General features: G+C 38.8%; 1 protein-coding gene across 2 annotated transcripts in view; it reads left to right on the top strand.

The window, feature by feature from the left end:
• Positions 1–16,087, top strand: part of DOCK1 (dedicator of cytokinesis 1) — a 502,791-nt gene that overhangs the window by 425,865 nt on the left and 60,839 nt on the right. For both annotated transcript variants that reach the window (XM_089510135.1, XM_089510136.1), the window contains one exon: positions 8,585–8,704. In XM_089510135.1, coding sequence (XP_089366261.1) covers positions 8,585–8,704 — 120 coding nt within the window. The remainder of the gene's footprint in view (positions 1–8,584; positions 8,705–16,087) is intronic.

Here is a 16,087-nt window from a genome sequence, read left to right on the forward strand (position 1 = left end):
CCTAGCCTCATTCTCTCCCAGAATATATACATGATTTTATATGCCCCTAAATGTCCCTCCCTTGTGTGCATCTCTCTTAGATGAATTGCAACAGTCCCTCGATCAGTCATGTTCCTCTTTTCTTTTCCTTCTATAGGGCTAAAATATCCCAATATTCCAAATGTATTTCTATCATAGATGTACATTATGACACTGGTAATTCTGGTTTCTTTCATAAGGATTCTCAGTGGAATTTGTCTTATTCACATGTACTGCGTACTAGGTCAATGTTTGCTTATCCGTATCCATGATTCCATATCCCAAACGCACATAACTCAAATATCTTTTTCCTGCTCATTCATTGCCAACTCAGAGCCCATCACTTATTTCCATAGTGGATACTTTAACTTACTCACATGGAACTACGGCCTGTTACAGACTGCCAAAATAAAGCTGCTTCAGGTCTCTTTGGAGGTATGCTATTTAAATGATGCATGGGTCCTAATAGTCCGGAGGTCACGCCAAAGCCACACTCCATTCCTAAGCACTGGAGTGCAGCTTTGGTGCAGCTTCCAGATTCTTAGGATGCATGCATCATTTAAACAGCATACCTTCAAAGAGACCCGAAGCAGCTTTATTTTGGCAGTCTGTAACAGGCCTACATGTCCTATTTGATGCTCAGTTCCCCAGTTCAGTGAAATCCATCTCTAGCTCTACATTTTCCAGTTTTGTTTTAACCATACTGAATAATTTGAGAGGATTAAAAAAAAAGAATTCCATCACTAATGGTCTAAAATCTGAACATTTGTAACAGCCTGTGGGTGTCTGCTACAAAATGATGGAAAATGTCACCTCAGACTAGAGAAAAAAGTGGCACATCTTCTTTTATTCAAAAATTACCGAATCCCAAATTGCTAAACTGCCAGTAGGAAAGAGTCCTATGTGCTTTTCAAAAAGAGATTTAGATGTCTGTTTTAGTCTTGCAATTTATCTTCTCAACATCTCACATTTGTTTTACAGTCCTGTGATTCAAATTATCCATCAGCTGAGTGTCTGTAAATGTGTATGTATGGAGATTAGTTAATTTATTGCTTAATATCTACTTGGAGCTAAGACAACATTATAAATTACTAGTACATACTGTTGGTATTTCATATTATGGCACATAATACTAGATGGGAAAGATGTAAAAATATTAGAAGAAGAATGAAGTTATTTGATTGGACAAAATAATAAAAAATAGTGCATCCACCAAAGTTCAAAAATCCTTTTCCTGGGAATTCTGCTAGCTCCTAAAAAATGGTTGTGGATGGGGCTTGTGCACCCTGAGACATATGGCTCCACGTGTCTCCTCTACCCTGGTTTGGACTACAAACTTGCAGACACAGAATAATAATAATAATAATAATAATAATAATAATAATAATAATATTATTATTATTTATATCCTGCTTCTCTACAAAATGCAATCGAGGCGGCTTACAAGATTAAAATATACAGTCCGAACCCTCAACCCCCCCCCCTTAAAATACAATTAAATAATGTAGAATTTAAAACATAAAACATACTTAAAAACAATATGATAACTGTGGTGAAGTCAGGTCAGCAGTTAGATTTTCTTTCTGATAGCCAGAGAACTATTCAGGAAAGGCCTACCAGAAGAGATCCGTCTTTATAGCTCTTTTAAAGCTGTTCAGAGTGGTAATATGGTGGATCTCGTCCGGCAGGCCATTCCACTGCTTGAATGCTTCAAAACTTTACTGAACTTTCCAAAATAAACAGGAAAAATGCCCAACACCCAAACATAAACACAGTCTCAGTCGACCTTCCATTCTTTCACAGAGACTCCTCCCCAAACTCTTCTCTCGGCCCAAAGCACTTCTCCAAAAACTCCAGCTTGGACTTGTCTCGCTCTGCTGGCTCCAGACCCTGTTCCCACAGCTCTCCTTTAGGGTCCCATCACTCCCCTTCCAAAGTTTCTCCATCCTTTCTCCACCACTCCCCTTCCTGGGGATATCTAAAGTCCCCTTATTCTTTAGGGTTCCGAGGTTTTACCTCTATGAGGTCCCACTCTGGGCAGCCTGTGTCTTCCTTGAGGAGTCACAGAGTGACCTTCTCTCCGGGGGCTTCTCGTCACCTTTTCTAGCCCTGCTCTGACCACCTCCCTGCATCCGGTTCTTCTGCGTCTTCCCCTCCTCCATGCGTTCTCCTCTCCCTCACCTTTTATACCTCTCCCCAAGGGTCTCGCCCCCTCACCTTCTCTTTCCCCTGGGTCTTCCTTTCTCTCTGGCTGTATCTCTGCCCAACAAACCCTCCCTTCGCCTTTCCCTCCCTCACTACATAACCACCCCAACCAAGAGGGTTGGAGGTCGAGACGAAGTCCAGGCAGCCTGGTGAGAAAAAAAATTAGTGTTACAATGTAACAGCCCTTGTCGGTGCTGTGTCGTAAAGGTATATGGCTGAAGCTGCATGTACCAATGGGTTAACCCGCATGGAGGTCAGCCAAACCAAGGGTGCATGATCAATAACTAACACAAAAGGAGCCCCCCGCAAATAGTATCTGAGCGCTGTGACCACCCATTTGATTGCTAAGGCTTCTCTCTCAATGGCCGCCTAACGCTGTTCGGCCGGTTTTAGTTTCTTACTAAGACATAAAATAGATGCTCCCCAGCCCCCCCAAACCTGAGTGAGTTCCACCCATTCTCACCTCCGAGGCATGTGTCTGTAATATGAAGGTCTTTGAAAAATCTGGAGCCTGGAGAATGGGGTAGCTATACAAGTAAGATTTAAGTTTTTCAAAGGCTTCATGTTCTTTAGGACCCCACTGCACTCTCCGAGGGTTACCCTTTTTGGTCAAGTTAGTCAGAGAGTTGGCTATGTGGCCAAAATGAGGAAGGAACTGCCGATAGTATCCTGCTAAACCTAGAAACTGGTGGGCCTGTTTTTTAGTCTGTGGGACTACCAAGTCTTGCACCTCTACCACCTTGTCAGCTAAGGGCCTTATCTCCCCTTTCCTAACCTGATGTCCCAGATACTTTACACTTTGGCAAGCAATTGCACACTTTTTTGGATTAGCTGTAAGTCCTCTCTCCCTTAAAGCTAACAACACAGCCCTCAAGTAATGTAAATGGTCTTCCCAAGTGTCATTAAAAATAATAATATCATCAATGTAGGCTGCTGCACAAAACTCTAAATCTTTTAAAACCAAGTCTACTAGCCTCTGTAACCCAAAGGGCATCTGGGTAAACTGGAACAGACCCTTAGGAGTAGCAAAAGCTGTCTTCTCTTTATCTTTTGATCTGAGTTTTATCTGCCAATATCCTTTTGTTAAGTCAGTTGAAGATAAGAACTTAGCCTGTCCCAACTTTTCCAAAAGGTTGACGGCTCCTGGCATGGGGTAGGCATCAAATTTTGAGATCTTATTTAACTGCTGAAAGTCTATACAAAACCTCACTGCCCCATCTGGCTTGCTCAAAAAATCATGTTTTTTGTACACACATGTGGCTGGTGATTAGGTGGCGATTTAGCATGTGATAATCCCCACCTCCATCCCATGTCCCGGCTGCAGCCCAGGAGGCTTGAGACGTTCATGCAATAAGCTCCTATGTGTGAATGCCCTTTTGTTTAATTCACTTTGAAAGTAGTTGATTTGAACCCTGGTATCTTTTTTTTATTTTGACAGTTCGAGGGGGAAATATTTTGGAAAGAGTTTAAAAAGTATGATACAGAACAAAGCAATGGTGCCTTTAAAAAAAGAGGAATAAATGGCAATCAGACTCTGTCAAAGGGAAAGAAATGTAAATGTAAGGGCAGAAGAGGTGTAGAGCATATTTGTAAGACCTGTGCAAAGATATTTTCTGCTTTATATATTCATCTTTCCAGAAATTGATTGTTAAGTCTTTTATATGAAAAGGAAAATGTCAATGACATTCAGGTGACACTTAAAGGATAAAGCTGTCATAGAAAAGATTTTATTAAAAGTGTGTTTTCTAAAATAAAATAAAAAATCTTAATTAGAGGTACCTTGTGCAGAGAAATCCATTATTAATGTATGCTGCCTAAATAAGTCTTGCTGAATTCAGTGGGATTTACCCTCTTCCACAAAATCCAGGAACTCAAAGGGACATTCAGACTAAGGGTTGGAATTCTATAGGACAAGAAAAAGAACATGCTACAAGATCAAGAAGAAATAAGAAGACATTGGATGCAATACACAAAAGACATATAAAACAGATGAAAAAATGAATGATGTAGATGGACTGCAAATTTTAAAAAGTGAGGCGGTAGTTGCAGTAAGGGAAATTGGGAAAAATACATAATCAGGAACAGATGATTTTCCAATTGCACTGCTGTAGTGTATACAGATAAAATCAACTCTAGTGCTCACTAATATATGACAGCAAATATGGAAAACAAAATAGTGGCCAACAGACTGGAAATGATCAATATACAAAAAACGAGACACAAAAGATTGCAATAGGATCAAAGCATTAATCTCCCATAACAGCAAAATTATGCTTAAAACCTTGCAGCATATATACTCCAGTCATACACGAATAGAGAAATTCCAGAGGTACAAGTGGGATTCAGGAAAAGAAGAGAAACTAGGAACCACATTGCAAACATATGATGGCTAATAGAGCGTACAAAGGGGTTCTAGAAAAAAATCACCACGTGCTTCATAGATTACAACAAAGCATTTGACTACATAGATCACAAAAAGCTACAGATGGCTCTTAAGGTCATGAGACTGCCACCACATCTGATAGTCCTGATGATAAATCTGTATTCAGAAAAAGAGGCTACTGTTAGAATAGTTCTCAGTTGGCAAGGGGGTCAGGTAAGGCTGCATTCTATTAGTTTACTTGTTCAACCTGTATGCATGAAATATTTTACGCAGAGCAGGCTCAGACTCAGATTAAGGAAGAACGAAGATAGGAGGGAGGAACAGCAATAATCTAAGATATGTTAATGACACCAGACCACCAGGGAAAACATCATAGGCTTGAAACAATTACTAAGGAAGGCCAAAGATGAAAGTTCAATGACAGATTAACTGCTGAACATAAAGAAAACAAAAATAATGACCACAGAAGAAATGTATACATTCAACCTAGACAATGAGAACATTGAAATAGTAAAAGAGTTCCCATACCTAAGATCAAATATTGATCAGAATAAAGACTTCAGTCAAGGAATCAAAAGAAGGCTAGGAATGAGAAGAACAACTATGAAAGAACTAGACAAAATTCTAAAGAGTAAAGATGCACAACTGAACACTAATGTTAGAACTGTCCAATCTTATTCCCCATCACCATGTTTGGATGCAAAAGCTGGATAGTGAAGAAGGTAGATAGGAACAGTATCAACTTATTTGAGATGTAGTGCTGGAGAACAGTGTTGAGGATAGCCAAAAAGACATACGAATACTGTAGGTCCTTGAACATATCATGTCTGAAACTGATATGCTTTGGCCACGTCATGAGAGCACGCGGCTCACTAGAAAAGACAATAATGCTAGTAAAAGTAGCGGGAAGTAGAAAGAGATGCCAGATGGATAGACTCAATCAGAAAGGTCACAGGCATGGATTTGTAGGAACTAAGCAGAGCAGTGGAAGACAGGGGGTCTTGGAAATGTCTCATCTACAGGGTTGCCCTGTGCCCTGTTTTTAACTCAAGGGCAATTAACAACAACAACCATGTATGAGACTTGACTAATTGAATGTGCATTCACTTAGATTTCTGTTGCATGTACTTCCATATCTTTAGGATTGCTTTGTAAGCTACACTATCATAAGAGCTGTACAGGTTGAGTTTCCCTTACCCAAAATTCCAAAATCCAAAATACTCCAAATCCAAAATTGTCCACATGGGTGGATGAGATAGTGATGGCTTTATTTTCTGATGGTACAGTGTACACAAACTTTGGTTCATGCACCATTAAAAAAAATAGGTTGTATAAAATTACCTTCAGGCTATGTGTATAAGGTATTTATAAAACATAAATGAATCTTTAGACTTTGGTCCCATCTCCAAGACATCTCATTATGTATATGCAAATATTACAAATTCAAATAAATAAATAAAATACACTTCTGTACTTGGAATTGGTTTTTAGCTGCATGTTGTGGAATAGCAGGCAATGAAATAAAAGTCACCTTTTTTGTATTCTAGATCTGAATTATAAATAAGATACCTTGTACTGTTACTCCAAGGGGAGTAATTGGAAGGAAAGACATGTCACAGTTTAACATATATCAGTATATTTCATACGTGAAACATTTGAACAAATTGTGTATTTCTTTTGTACTTTGTTTCTCTCCTTATAAATGGTTGGTTTTAATTGAGGCTATTGCATAGTACTGCTATCTTACGCAGAAACATCAGGTTTATAATGATTGTACTACGGTCCTATAAAATTTCAGAATCAAGATAAGTTTCTTAATTTGCTGCAGTTAATTACTTGAATGTAGATAACCTGGAAAAATAACATCTTTAACCATGCTGAAAGTAAGACTTAATTAAAAAGTCTTGTAAGAAAAACAGCACTAGCTCTGCCTTATAAATCAGCCAGACTTCCCAATTTTGAAATATTTAGTAAAGTTTTATTCTAGAGCTGATTTTATTATACAGAAAAAAACATGATTTGGCTTTTTGAAGGGAATTCCAATACAGATCACTTCTTGAAATGTTTACTAAAACATTGGGGTTTCTTTACAAGCTGTAGAATTGGGCAAATGTGCTGTAGGGAGAGAGAACTCCTACATACACACACAGATGCACACTGTCACTTTCCAGGTGACCCAGAAGTGACCAGGGGTCTTTTCACACCATAAAATTGTAGCACTATGATTCACCTTTAACTACCATGGTAACTCCAGTGGAATCCAGGGGTTCATAGATGTTTATCACACTATACTCTTATAGTGCTACTATTCCACTTTGACTGCTCTAGCTGCCTCTTGTTGCATTCTGGTATTGGCAGTTTTAAGGAGGGGTATTTAGAATTCTCAGGCAGAGAACTTCTCTGCCTGAGAATTCTAAATACCCCTCCTTAAAACTGCCAATACCAGAATGCAACAGGAGGCAGCTAGAGCAGTCAAAGTGGAATAGTAGCACTATAAGAGTATAGTGTGATAAACATCATAGTTTGCTGGGGCATTAGAGCTTTTTGGCTGAGAATTCTAAATATCACTCCCTAAACTGCAAATCCCAGGATGCCATCATATTTAATTGCCAAGGCAATTAAAGTAGAACCATCACACTAAAAACACTTATAGAATCATAAAATCATAGAATCGTAGAGTTGGAAGAGACCGCAAGGGCCATCCAGTCCAACCCCCTGCCATGCAGGAAATCCAAATCAATGCATCCCTGACAGATGGCCATCCAGCCTCTGTTTAAAGACCTCCAAGGAAGGAGACTCTATCACCCTCCGAGGGAGTGCATTCCACTGTCGAACAGCCCTTACTGTCAGGAAGTTCCTCCTAATGTTCAGGTGGGATCTCTTTTCCTGTAGCTTGCATCCGTTGTTCCGGGTTCTGTTCTCTGGAGCAGCAGAAAACAAGCTTGCTCCCTCTTCAACATGACATCCTTTCAAATATTTAAACAGGGCTATCATATCACCTCTTAACCTTCTTTTCTCCAGGCTAAACATCCCCAGCTCCCTAAGTCGTTCCTCATAGGGCATGGTTTCCAGACCCCTCACCATTTTTGTCGCCCTCCTTTGGACACGCTCCAGTTTCTCAATGTCCTTTGTGAATTGTGGCGCCCAGAACTGGACACAATATTCTAGGTGGGGCCTGACCAAAGCAGAATAGAGTGGCACTATTACTTCTCTTGATCTAGACACTATACTTTTATTGATGCAGCCTAAAATTGCATTGGCCTTTTTAGCTGCCGCATCACACTGTTCACTCATGTTCAACTTGTGGTCTACTTCTGGGTTTCTTATAACTGTAGTCAGATGAGTTTTACCTATTTAGTTATGAGGATCGGTTCCGAGGGGCAAAAACTCTATATTTTAGTGTGATCTGTAGCACTTTAGGCAAATTGGGAAAATGTTGCCCTTTCTCTAATGTAAATATTTGGAGATGTGAGAGCTTTTCGGTATGGGGGTGGGTCAAAACACAAACAAGGGACTACAATCACTTCCTGCAGGACGCACTTTCCCAATCCCTGCTGTAGTCCATCAACCTCTTTTCTCTCCCTTTAAGTGCCTTCCAGTTTAGTCCTTAGTTGTCCTATTTAATCCTATTGATGTCACTCGGTGCTGCTGGCTCTTTTACAATGCAAATGACTACACAAAACTACAGTGCAAGGTCATTTTAATGGAAAGAGCACCTGCTCTGATAAGTGACCTAGTATCCACTCAGTTGTGTTCAAACTGAACATGCTGAATGTTGTAAGTATCAAACTAATTTTTGCAAATGTAGATTATAAATCCAGGGCATGATGGAGTCAGCACTGATGTCATATCCCCCACCCTTCAAAAGAACCAACCACAAATCCATCCCATGGGCTTATTTAAAAATAGGGCAACGTTAAAGGTACATTAATCACATTTTATTCCCTTCATTTTCTTCATTGTTTGCATTTAATTTAGTGGTCAGAAGAACCATGTGCAGCACACCTTACTCAGCGGGATGGATACCAAGCAGCTACACAAGGACAGCTAAAAGATCAGCTCTATCAAGAAATTATCCATTATTTCGACAAGGGCAAGGTAAATTTTTAAAAGCATGTTAGGTCACTTTTATAGCAAAGATGGAAGCTACAAACGTGCCGAATGACAAAGAAATAATTTATCAAGTGACCTTCTATAAGCTTTCATTTTGCACTGTTGGGAGGTTTATGTGAACAGGCTGGAGCGGAGAGCCATAAAGAAGAAAAAGGTGACAGTCATGGTGGTGGGAGCAAGTGATGATGATAATGGTGGTGGTGACAATGACAACAACAGTATGGATATAAAGTTTAATTGAACAGATCAAATATCAGTGTTGAATTTGCAAAGAAATAAAATCAAGACATGTTGTTCTGAAGCAAAGGAAGTTGTAGTTTTCCAGTTGGACTCCAGTTTTCATCAACCGCAGCCAACCTGACCAACAATTTCTGGGGGGCCACAAATCCCCTTCTTCCCCCATTCCAAAGGGATGAATTGATGGTTAAAAATATGGAGAGTATTGAGAAATTAAAAAGAGGTGGGTGGCATGATCAATTTGTAGGGCTAACCCTTTGAAATTAGGCATGGATTCTTTGGCAATCACAACATTCTTCAGGATAGTCTTTCTCATTTAAATTCAGCATTTGTTGGAAACATTTAAAATACCTACAGGAATGTTTTCATGGTAGGGCTTTGAGGAATTTGTTTTGGTCGCATTCAGGGACTCTCCTTCCCAAATGCCTCAGGATTGGTATGCTGCATTTTGAAGCCAGTTAAATAATGCACATTGCTTCTGATCAAGAAATCACAGTTTATGATGAACAGAATCAGCTCAACTCACGTTTGCTCAAAGTCTTTCCCACAACAACATCTCTATGGTGAAAGGACCCCAAAATATACCTTAACCCAGACAGTAGTGGTTGCAATCTGTCCTTGGCAGAGAATCAGTTTCCTGCTAGGGAGTCTATTACTTGCTGTCACAATCCACAAAAGAAAAGATTCACCTTCAAGGGCAGAGAGAGATCTCTTCTACCAAGCCAAGGTACATTTCATTGCTCATAGGGGGTAGGGGTTGCTGGTAAAGTAGGATTAAAATCTTTGCTTATGCCATTCTGACATGTAAGAACTATTTTTGAAAGGGTTTTGCAAATTTTTGATGATTTTTTTTTTGCACTTGGGGACTTTTTTGTGAAAAAAATTGTCCAAAAAGCAGTGTTTTTGTGAAGAAAACACTGTACTTTGTACAAAATATATTGCTTTCTACACTCACAAAAAATTTACACCATGTTTAGAACACACAAAAAAGTCCTAGTATATAGAACAGATCATGATATTTTTTGACTGGGTTTCCATATGTGTAGAGAGACAACAGAAAAAGTTCCTTTCTCATAAACCCATTTTTACCTCCCTATTGAGGAAAAAGAGGACAAACTGTGTGCACAGAGATCCTTTTCTTTGGGGAGAGGAACACCGAAAAAGCCTTCTGGTATGAATAGGAGGTTGATTTCCTTCTCTTTCTCCATGTGGAACGGCCGCCACCATTTTGTGCGCGCACAGCGCGCACTAGGGTTAGGGCGGCGCGGAATCACCGCCCCGTCTTAACCCTAGTATGCGCTCTGCGCGTACTTTTTAGCCCATCTATAACGGGCCACACTTTCATTTGAGGCCTCACTAACAAGAGTGCTTGTGTCCCATTGTGTGTGTTGTTTGTCTTCATGTCATTTCCAATTTATGATGAGAACCCCAAGGCAAAACCTATCATGGGGTTCCTGGCAAGTTTCTTCAGAGGGGCTTTGCTATTGCCACCCTCTCAGAATGAGAGACTGTGACTTGGCCAAGGTCACCCATTGGGTTTACATAGCTCATTCAGGATTTGAACCCTGCTCTTCAGAGTCATAAGGCCAGAGCAGGAAAAAGAAGCTCGATCCTGCTTTTCCAAAAGAGAGTCAAACCTGCATTGCCTTCAGCCCACTCCCAAAGCATACCAAATACCCATGGGCAAACCACATGCCATGGTGTCAAGCTGCACCACTGGCTAATTTTTTGTGTTGCCTCATCACCATGCATACACACCATCACACAAACACACCACCTGTGACCCCAAGTACCTCCCATGTCCATCCAGATGCCATCCCATTGCATGGCCACCCCATTGATTGGCTGCACAGTTGCACATGCAATGCTCCACCAGTACAGGACCTCAGTGCATTGGTGTGCGAGAGATACATTGATAAAGGACAATCATAGAGCCCCCTACTACACCCCCCTTCACCCCTCTTCACTATCTGTTTTGAGTATGGTGTGATTACATCCATTGGATTTGTCACACTTTCACTTTTTTGCTTTGCTGCAGCCTCACACTAGCACCAGGCTGTTTATATACAAAGATGCACATTTTCTGGGCCAAGCCAGAGTATCCCAGCTGCTTTTTGCTCCAGCTTTATCCCCAGAGCATGGCTTCATTTCGGTTTCCAGCTGCTTCTGAGGCGTGCTTCGTCTAAACCCTCCACCTTCAAATCAGCTGGAAACCACTTAACTTTGCTGTTTCACTCCTCAATACAACTCTCAACCCTCTACATTACACTGGCTCACAATGCTAATATTTATTATTCTTATGTTCTCCATACATACAAAATATGCATGTATGGTGATTGTAAGATTGAAGCTAGTTTGAATGCAGTGTATGTTCACCTGGATTCCTTTGTTGATTAATCAGCTTGGGAAAGGTATATTAATGGCTAGAGATTAATCAGTGGAATGGTGGGCATGAGGTAGGGTCCCTTTCTTAGCTGTGAACATCACTGGATGATCTTGGCAATTTATCATCCAAGGTTGTGATGATAGCATGGAATAATCAACATGACTCCCGTTTTCCTCATGTTTGCTGGTCACTCTAAAGTTCTTTAGGCTTTGGGGGATTATTAATTATCATTTTTTTATCCTGCTTTTTCTCTGAAGCAGAACTGAACAACTTCTAGTCCTGCAGACATTGGACTGACATCATCCCGCAGCAGTGGCTATGGTGCTGTGGTTTTGCCCAGCCATGATTTAGGCCTCAGAACAAATGCAAGATAAAAATTTGGTATCTGTCACCAGTGAGTTTTAAAAAATAATAATGATAGTTGGGAGTATTGGAAGAGAGATGTCCTGGGACAGACTGAAGGGAGGGAAAACAGATATGCAAGATACATTTTTAAGCAATGAAACAAACAGGATTACAGATTATGGAAAATATTTTACAGCATCTTTGTTTTTAATGTCTTCAATTGTTTATGGGGGAAACAACTGCTGTACTCTTGTTATTTTAAATATTGACTTGTGCATTTCTGCTAGCGTGGCACTAATGAGCTGTTTTTGAACAGCAGGCAAAATACCTGTTTACAGTGCTTCAACCTGTGCAGTTCTACAAAATGAGGAATTCACAGTTTGCAAAGATACTGTTTTTTGTAAAACAATCTGGTTTTGATTTTAGCACCAATTGTGTGTATTATTCTAGTCATAAATGGAAAAGGAGAAGTAAATTTCTGCTTGTTTAAGAACTGCTGAATGTTTGCTTTATCTCTCTTTTTCTTGCATTTTGGAAAGATCAGCAAAATCTGTACTGTTCTTAACTGTGTTGTCAGCATCCAAGGAACAATTTTTAGAGCACTCCCTATTGTTTATGTGTTCCTGATTTTTTTTCCTGGTTGAAAATACAAGCTATCGCGTATGCTTTACTCTGTCTTTTAACACTATGGGCAAATTGATTCCATAACTGGGCATATTGACAACCACATTTACTAAAAGACACATAGAAAGTTAAAGACAGACCATTTCCTATTGAAGTTCTGGGTTTTCAGTTATATGTCAAGGGGAAAAGATTTATAAGCCTCTTTTTTCATCTCTAGAAAGGGCCCCCTAAGCAGCATAGAACTAGAAACATAACAAAACAAAATTCAACACAATATTAAAAATAGTCTCCCTGGCAAGAGTCACAACTAGTCAGCAAAATAAAAGCCACCCATAGATTTCATACTATAATTTGAGGGGCATCCATCACTCTGTTTGGCCTACGTCTAATTTCTAGCGCCAACCACAATACACCCATGGATTCAATAGGATTGATATAAATATTCATTAATTGATTGAGTGGCTTTACTCTGTTTAGGACTAGCAATTGGATGTAGGTCTCTGTTCTGGGAGCTCTTTCCACAAGAAAGATGAGCAGAGAGAAGAAATCCACAAGATTGTGAATGAAAGTGACTATCTTATTCTTCATATACTTTCCTTTCAACCAGCCTAGAGTACTGGAGTTAAGGCCCTTCCAAAGCTCTGTACAGGAGCTATTGCCTGAGCTTTTAAAAACTGATATAAATCATCAGATTAAATGATGTCTGATCCTCATCTGATTAAATTGCTCACTGGTTTTGTTGCATAGTAGGACCTTGTAAGCCATCAGCATGAGACTGAGGAGCAGTAGATAATAGACTTCTGATGATAGACTTCTGGAATTGGCCACTGTTGGTCCTGATTCTTACTCTTATTGGCTATGTTTTATACTATATTGGAAGCTCTGTACAAAATATTTCATGATTAAAGGTCCAGTTTAAATGGTCTTATTTATTCTCACCTGGCACTTTTGAAAAGTATATATCATTTTCAAAGCTATCTAACCTTTTGTCCTACACAAAAATGACCCTTTGGTTCATTCTGTTTCTTCATGCCACTTTTACTGTCATTTTCCCTCAAGTATTCACTCTTCCTCGCTATCATCTTTTTGCAATTTTGTAATGTTTTTCTCCTCTTCTTCCTGACTAGAAGATTGCTTTGCTTTATTCGCATTCGCAAGCGGATGAAATCTTTTAGTTTTTAGTAAAACTCTTTAATTCGTGGATATCAGTGAATCTGTATTGCCTAATGACCAGCAAAAATACAAAGAAACAGAACACTTGCAAGGGAAATATATATTTTAAAATGTACTTCTAAAATGTGTTTTAGAATTCTTTATAAAGTTCTGGCAGGCAATGGAGTCCCAGCTTGTATTTCTTTTTAATTAAATGCAACAATGCCATAGCATGCTTCAAAGACTAGGCTTTTTGTAAACACTGATATACATACTGAGCAAGCTAATTGACAAACTTTGACAGTACCAATTAGAATATTCATCTTAGAGATAAATGAAAACTTTCTGAGTGAATAAAATGATTCCCAGGCTGGGTAAAAAACCCTCACCATTGAATATATCCCTCAGAAGCAAAGAGTGCAATCTCATATGGATATGGTTGTTTTTTTTTAATGAAATTTATTTTAGTTCATGTGCCTTTAATACATACTAGGTTATGAACCTTTGAGAGGACTGGAAAACTAATATCTTCATTGAGCACATAATTAAGTAAAAGCTTAATATACAGTAATTTAGTGGTGAAGGGCAAAAAAAGAGTAGAGAGTAAGAGATTGCTGAGTTTTCTTCAGGATTTGATCAGTTTTGCTTTCTTTTCATACATGATGGATATCTGTGTGTTCAGTTTGCTACAATGTTACATCTTAAATTTATTCTTGGTTAATGTTTTGCCATTGAATCCCTCATTTTATTGAACTGTCAGATAATAATACAACCTATAGTTATTATCCCTTGATGACACTTAAAATTAAATATACTGAGTAACTGGATTGTGTTGGCAAGTGTGAAATAATTTTCCTTTCACATTTACAACCGCCTTACCCAGCGCACAGTCCACAATCCTTTACTTTCTCCAACTTTTTGCATTCCCATTATCCACACCATTAATCGAGCTAAAGTAAGTAATGTAAAAGTTTATTCGGTCATTGACCAGCTAAATGATTTTGGTCCATTCAGGAATCTGTGCCAAAAATGCTGTGTTTCCCTCCAATTGTTACATGTCATTGTCTGATGAAAAAATGAAAATGCAATCCCAGACAATAAATTGTACACAGTGGGCCCACAAGGGCTTGGTTCCAGGACCTCTTGTGGATAACAAAATCCGTGGATACACAAGTCTCATTAAATACAATGACAAAGTAAAATGATGTCCTTTATATAATAGCATACAAATTCATTTGCAATGGAGATTCTTCAGGCATTAAGAAATGTTCAGTCTAATGGTTCTTCACCTTGGGTCCCCAAATGTTGATAGACTGCAACATCCATAATTCCCAGACAACATAGCCAGTTGTTAGTGGTAAATATAATTATATTATACATCTGGGGATCCAAGGTTGAAACATTGGCTTTAGGCTTCCTCTTCTTTTCTAAAAAAATGGAGAGGATTTATTCACTTTTTTGGAGCCCATCTTCTGTCTGCAAGGCAAAGGATTTGGAGAGGGTTTTTCAGAAAATAAGGCCAGCATGAGATGAGTTAAGCATCACTTCTGACAAACTGATTCATTCCCTACACTTACTTCCTCTGTGCTTCAACTGGCATTACTCAGCAAGCATGGAGTCTAGAAACTCCTGTTTTCTGCACAATATGAGCTCTAGTTTATACTGTTTCTTTATCTGGTGAACCAGTTCTTTCAGTATTACTTGTTCCATATTGTGAAATGACATTTTCTTGGAAAGATTATGTGCACCTACAATGCAGAATATTCTGCTAGTTAATAAACTGTACATATTCATGTAAGTACTTCTACACATTTATTTTTAATACTGACATTACAGAACTCTGCATATCTTTTCCTCTTTTGGTTTAATCTTATAAGATAACCTTGTTATCTTTTATGATGAAATGCAGTTTTCTAAATAATTTTAATAAATAATAATAAATAATTTAAGTGTTTCTCCTTTTCCCAAAGACTTATATTAGAAGACTGGTGTATTTTTGCAGACTTCAACCAATGAGTTGCTTTACCGTAGAGAATTCAAAAGTAATTAACCTTCAGTTTGCAGTACCTGCTTAAAATGCTGGACCAGCATGAAGCTTTAGTTACCCTCTAAATGGATTATATAGGAACCAAGTAGGTGAAGAATGAAATCATAAGAAAAACAGGAGGCAATTAGTAGAGCAGTGTAACATTAAACTGGATATAAATATCTTTGCCAAGAAATAAGAGAGATATAATGGATGATATGTGTCTCCTAACAAAATTCAAACCTGAGAGATCTGTCAACATAGTACCTTTTTTTTTTGGGGGGGGGGGTATATATTTAAAGTAACAAAGTACCTTTTCATACACGCTAAGGTTTATGAGTTTTCAGTAGAAGAAATATTTGTGGAAATATGTATAAAGATTTGATAGAATGTTAGGTAGCTTCTACAGCTCATAATGACAGAGAAGATAAAGTCAATCTCAATTTCTAAGGAGGGAGATGAGAAAAACAGTAAGGAAATACGAGGAATTACAATTTCTTATTTCTGATATTAGCACTAGGTGATCCAGGAAATCTAACCAGACATCTGTGACATACCCTTTTAGTCTGGGAAGATAGATTTGCAAATCTTCCACCCT

The sequence above is a fragment of the Sceloporus occidentalis genome, unplaced genomic scaffold (genome assembly GCF_023333645.1).
Source record: "Sceloporus occidentalis isolate IW3139 unplaced genomic scaffold, rSceOcc1.0.p SCAF_2, whole genome shotgun sequence".
Taxonomy (NCBI): domain Eukaryota; kingdom Metazoa; phylum Chordata; class Lepidosauria; order Squamata; family Phrynosomatidae; genus Sceloporus; species Sceloporus occidentalis.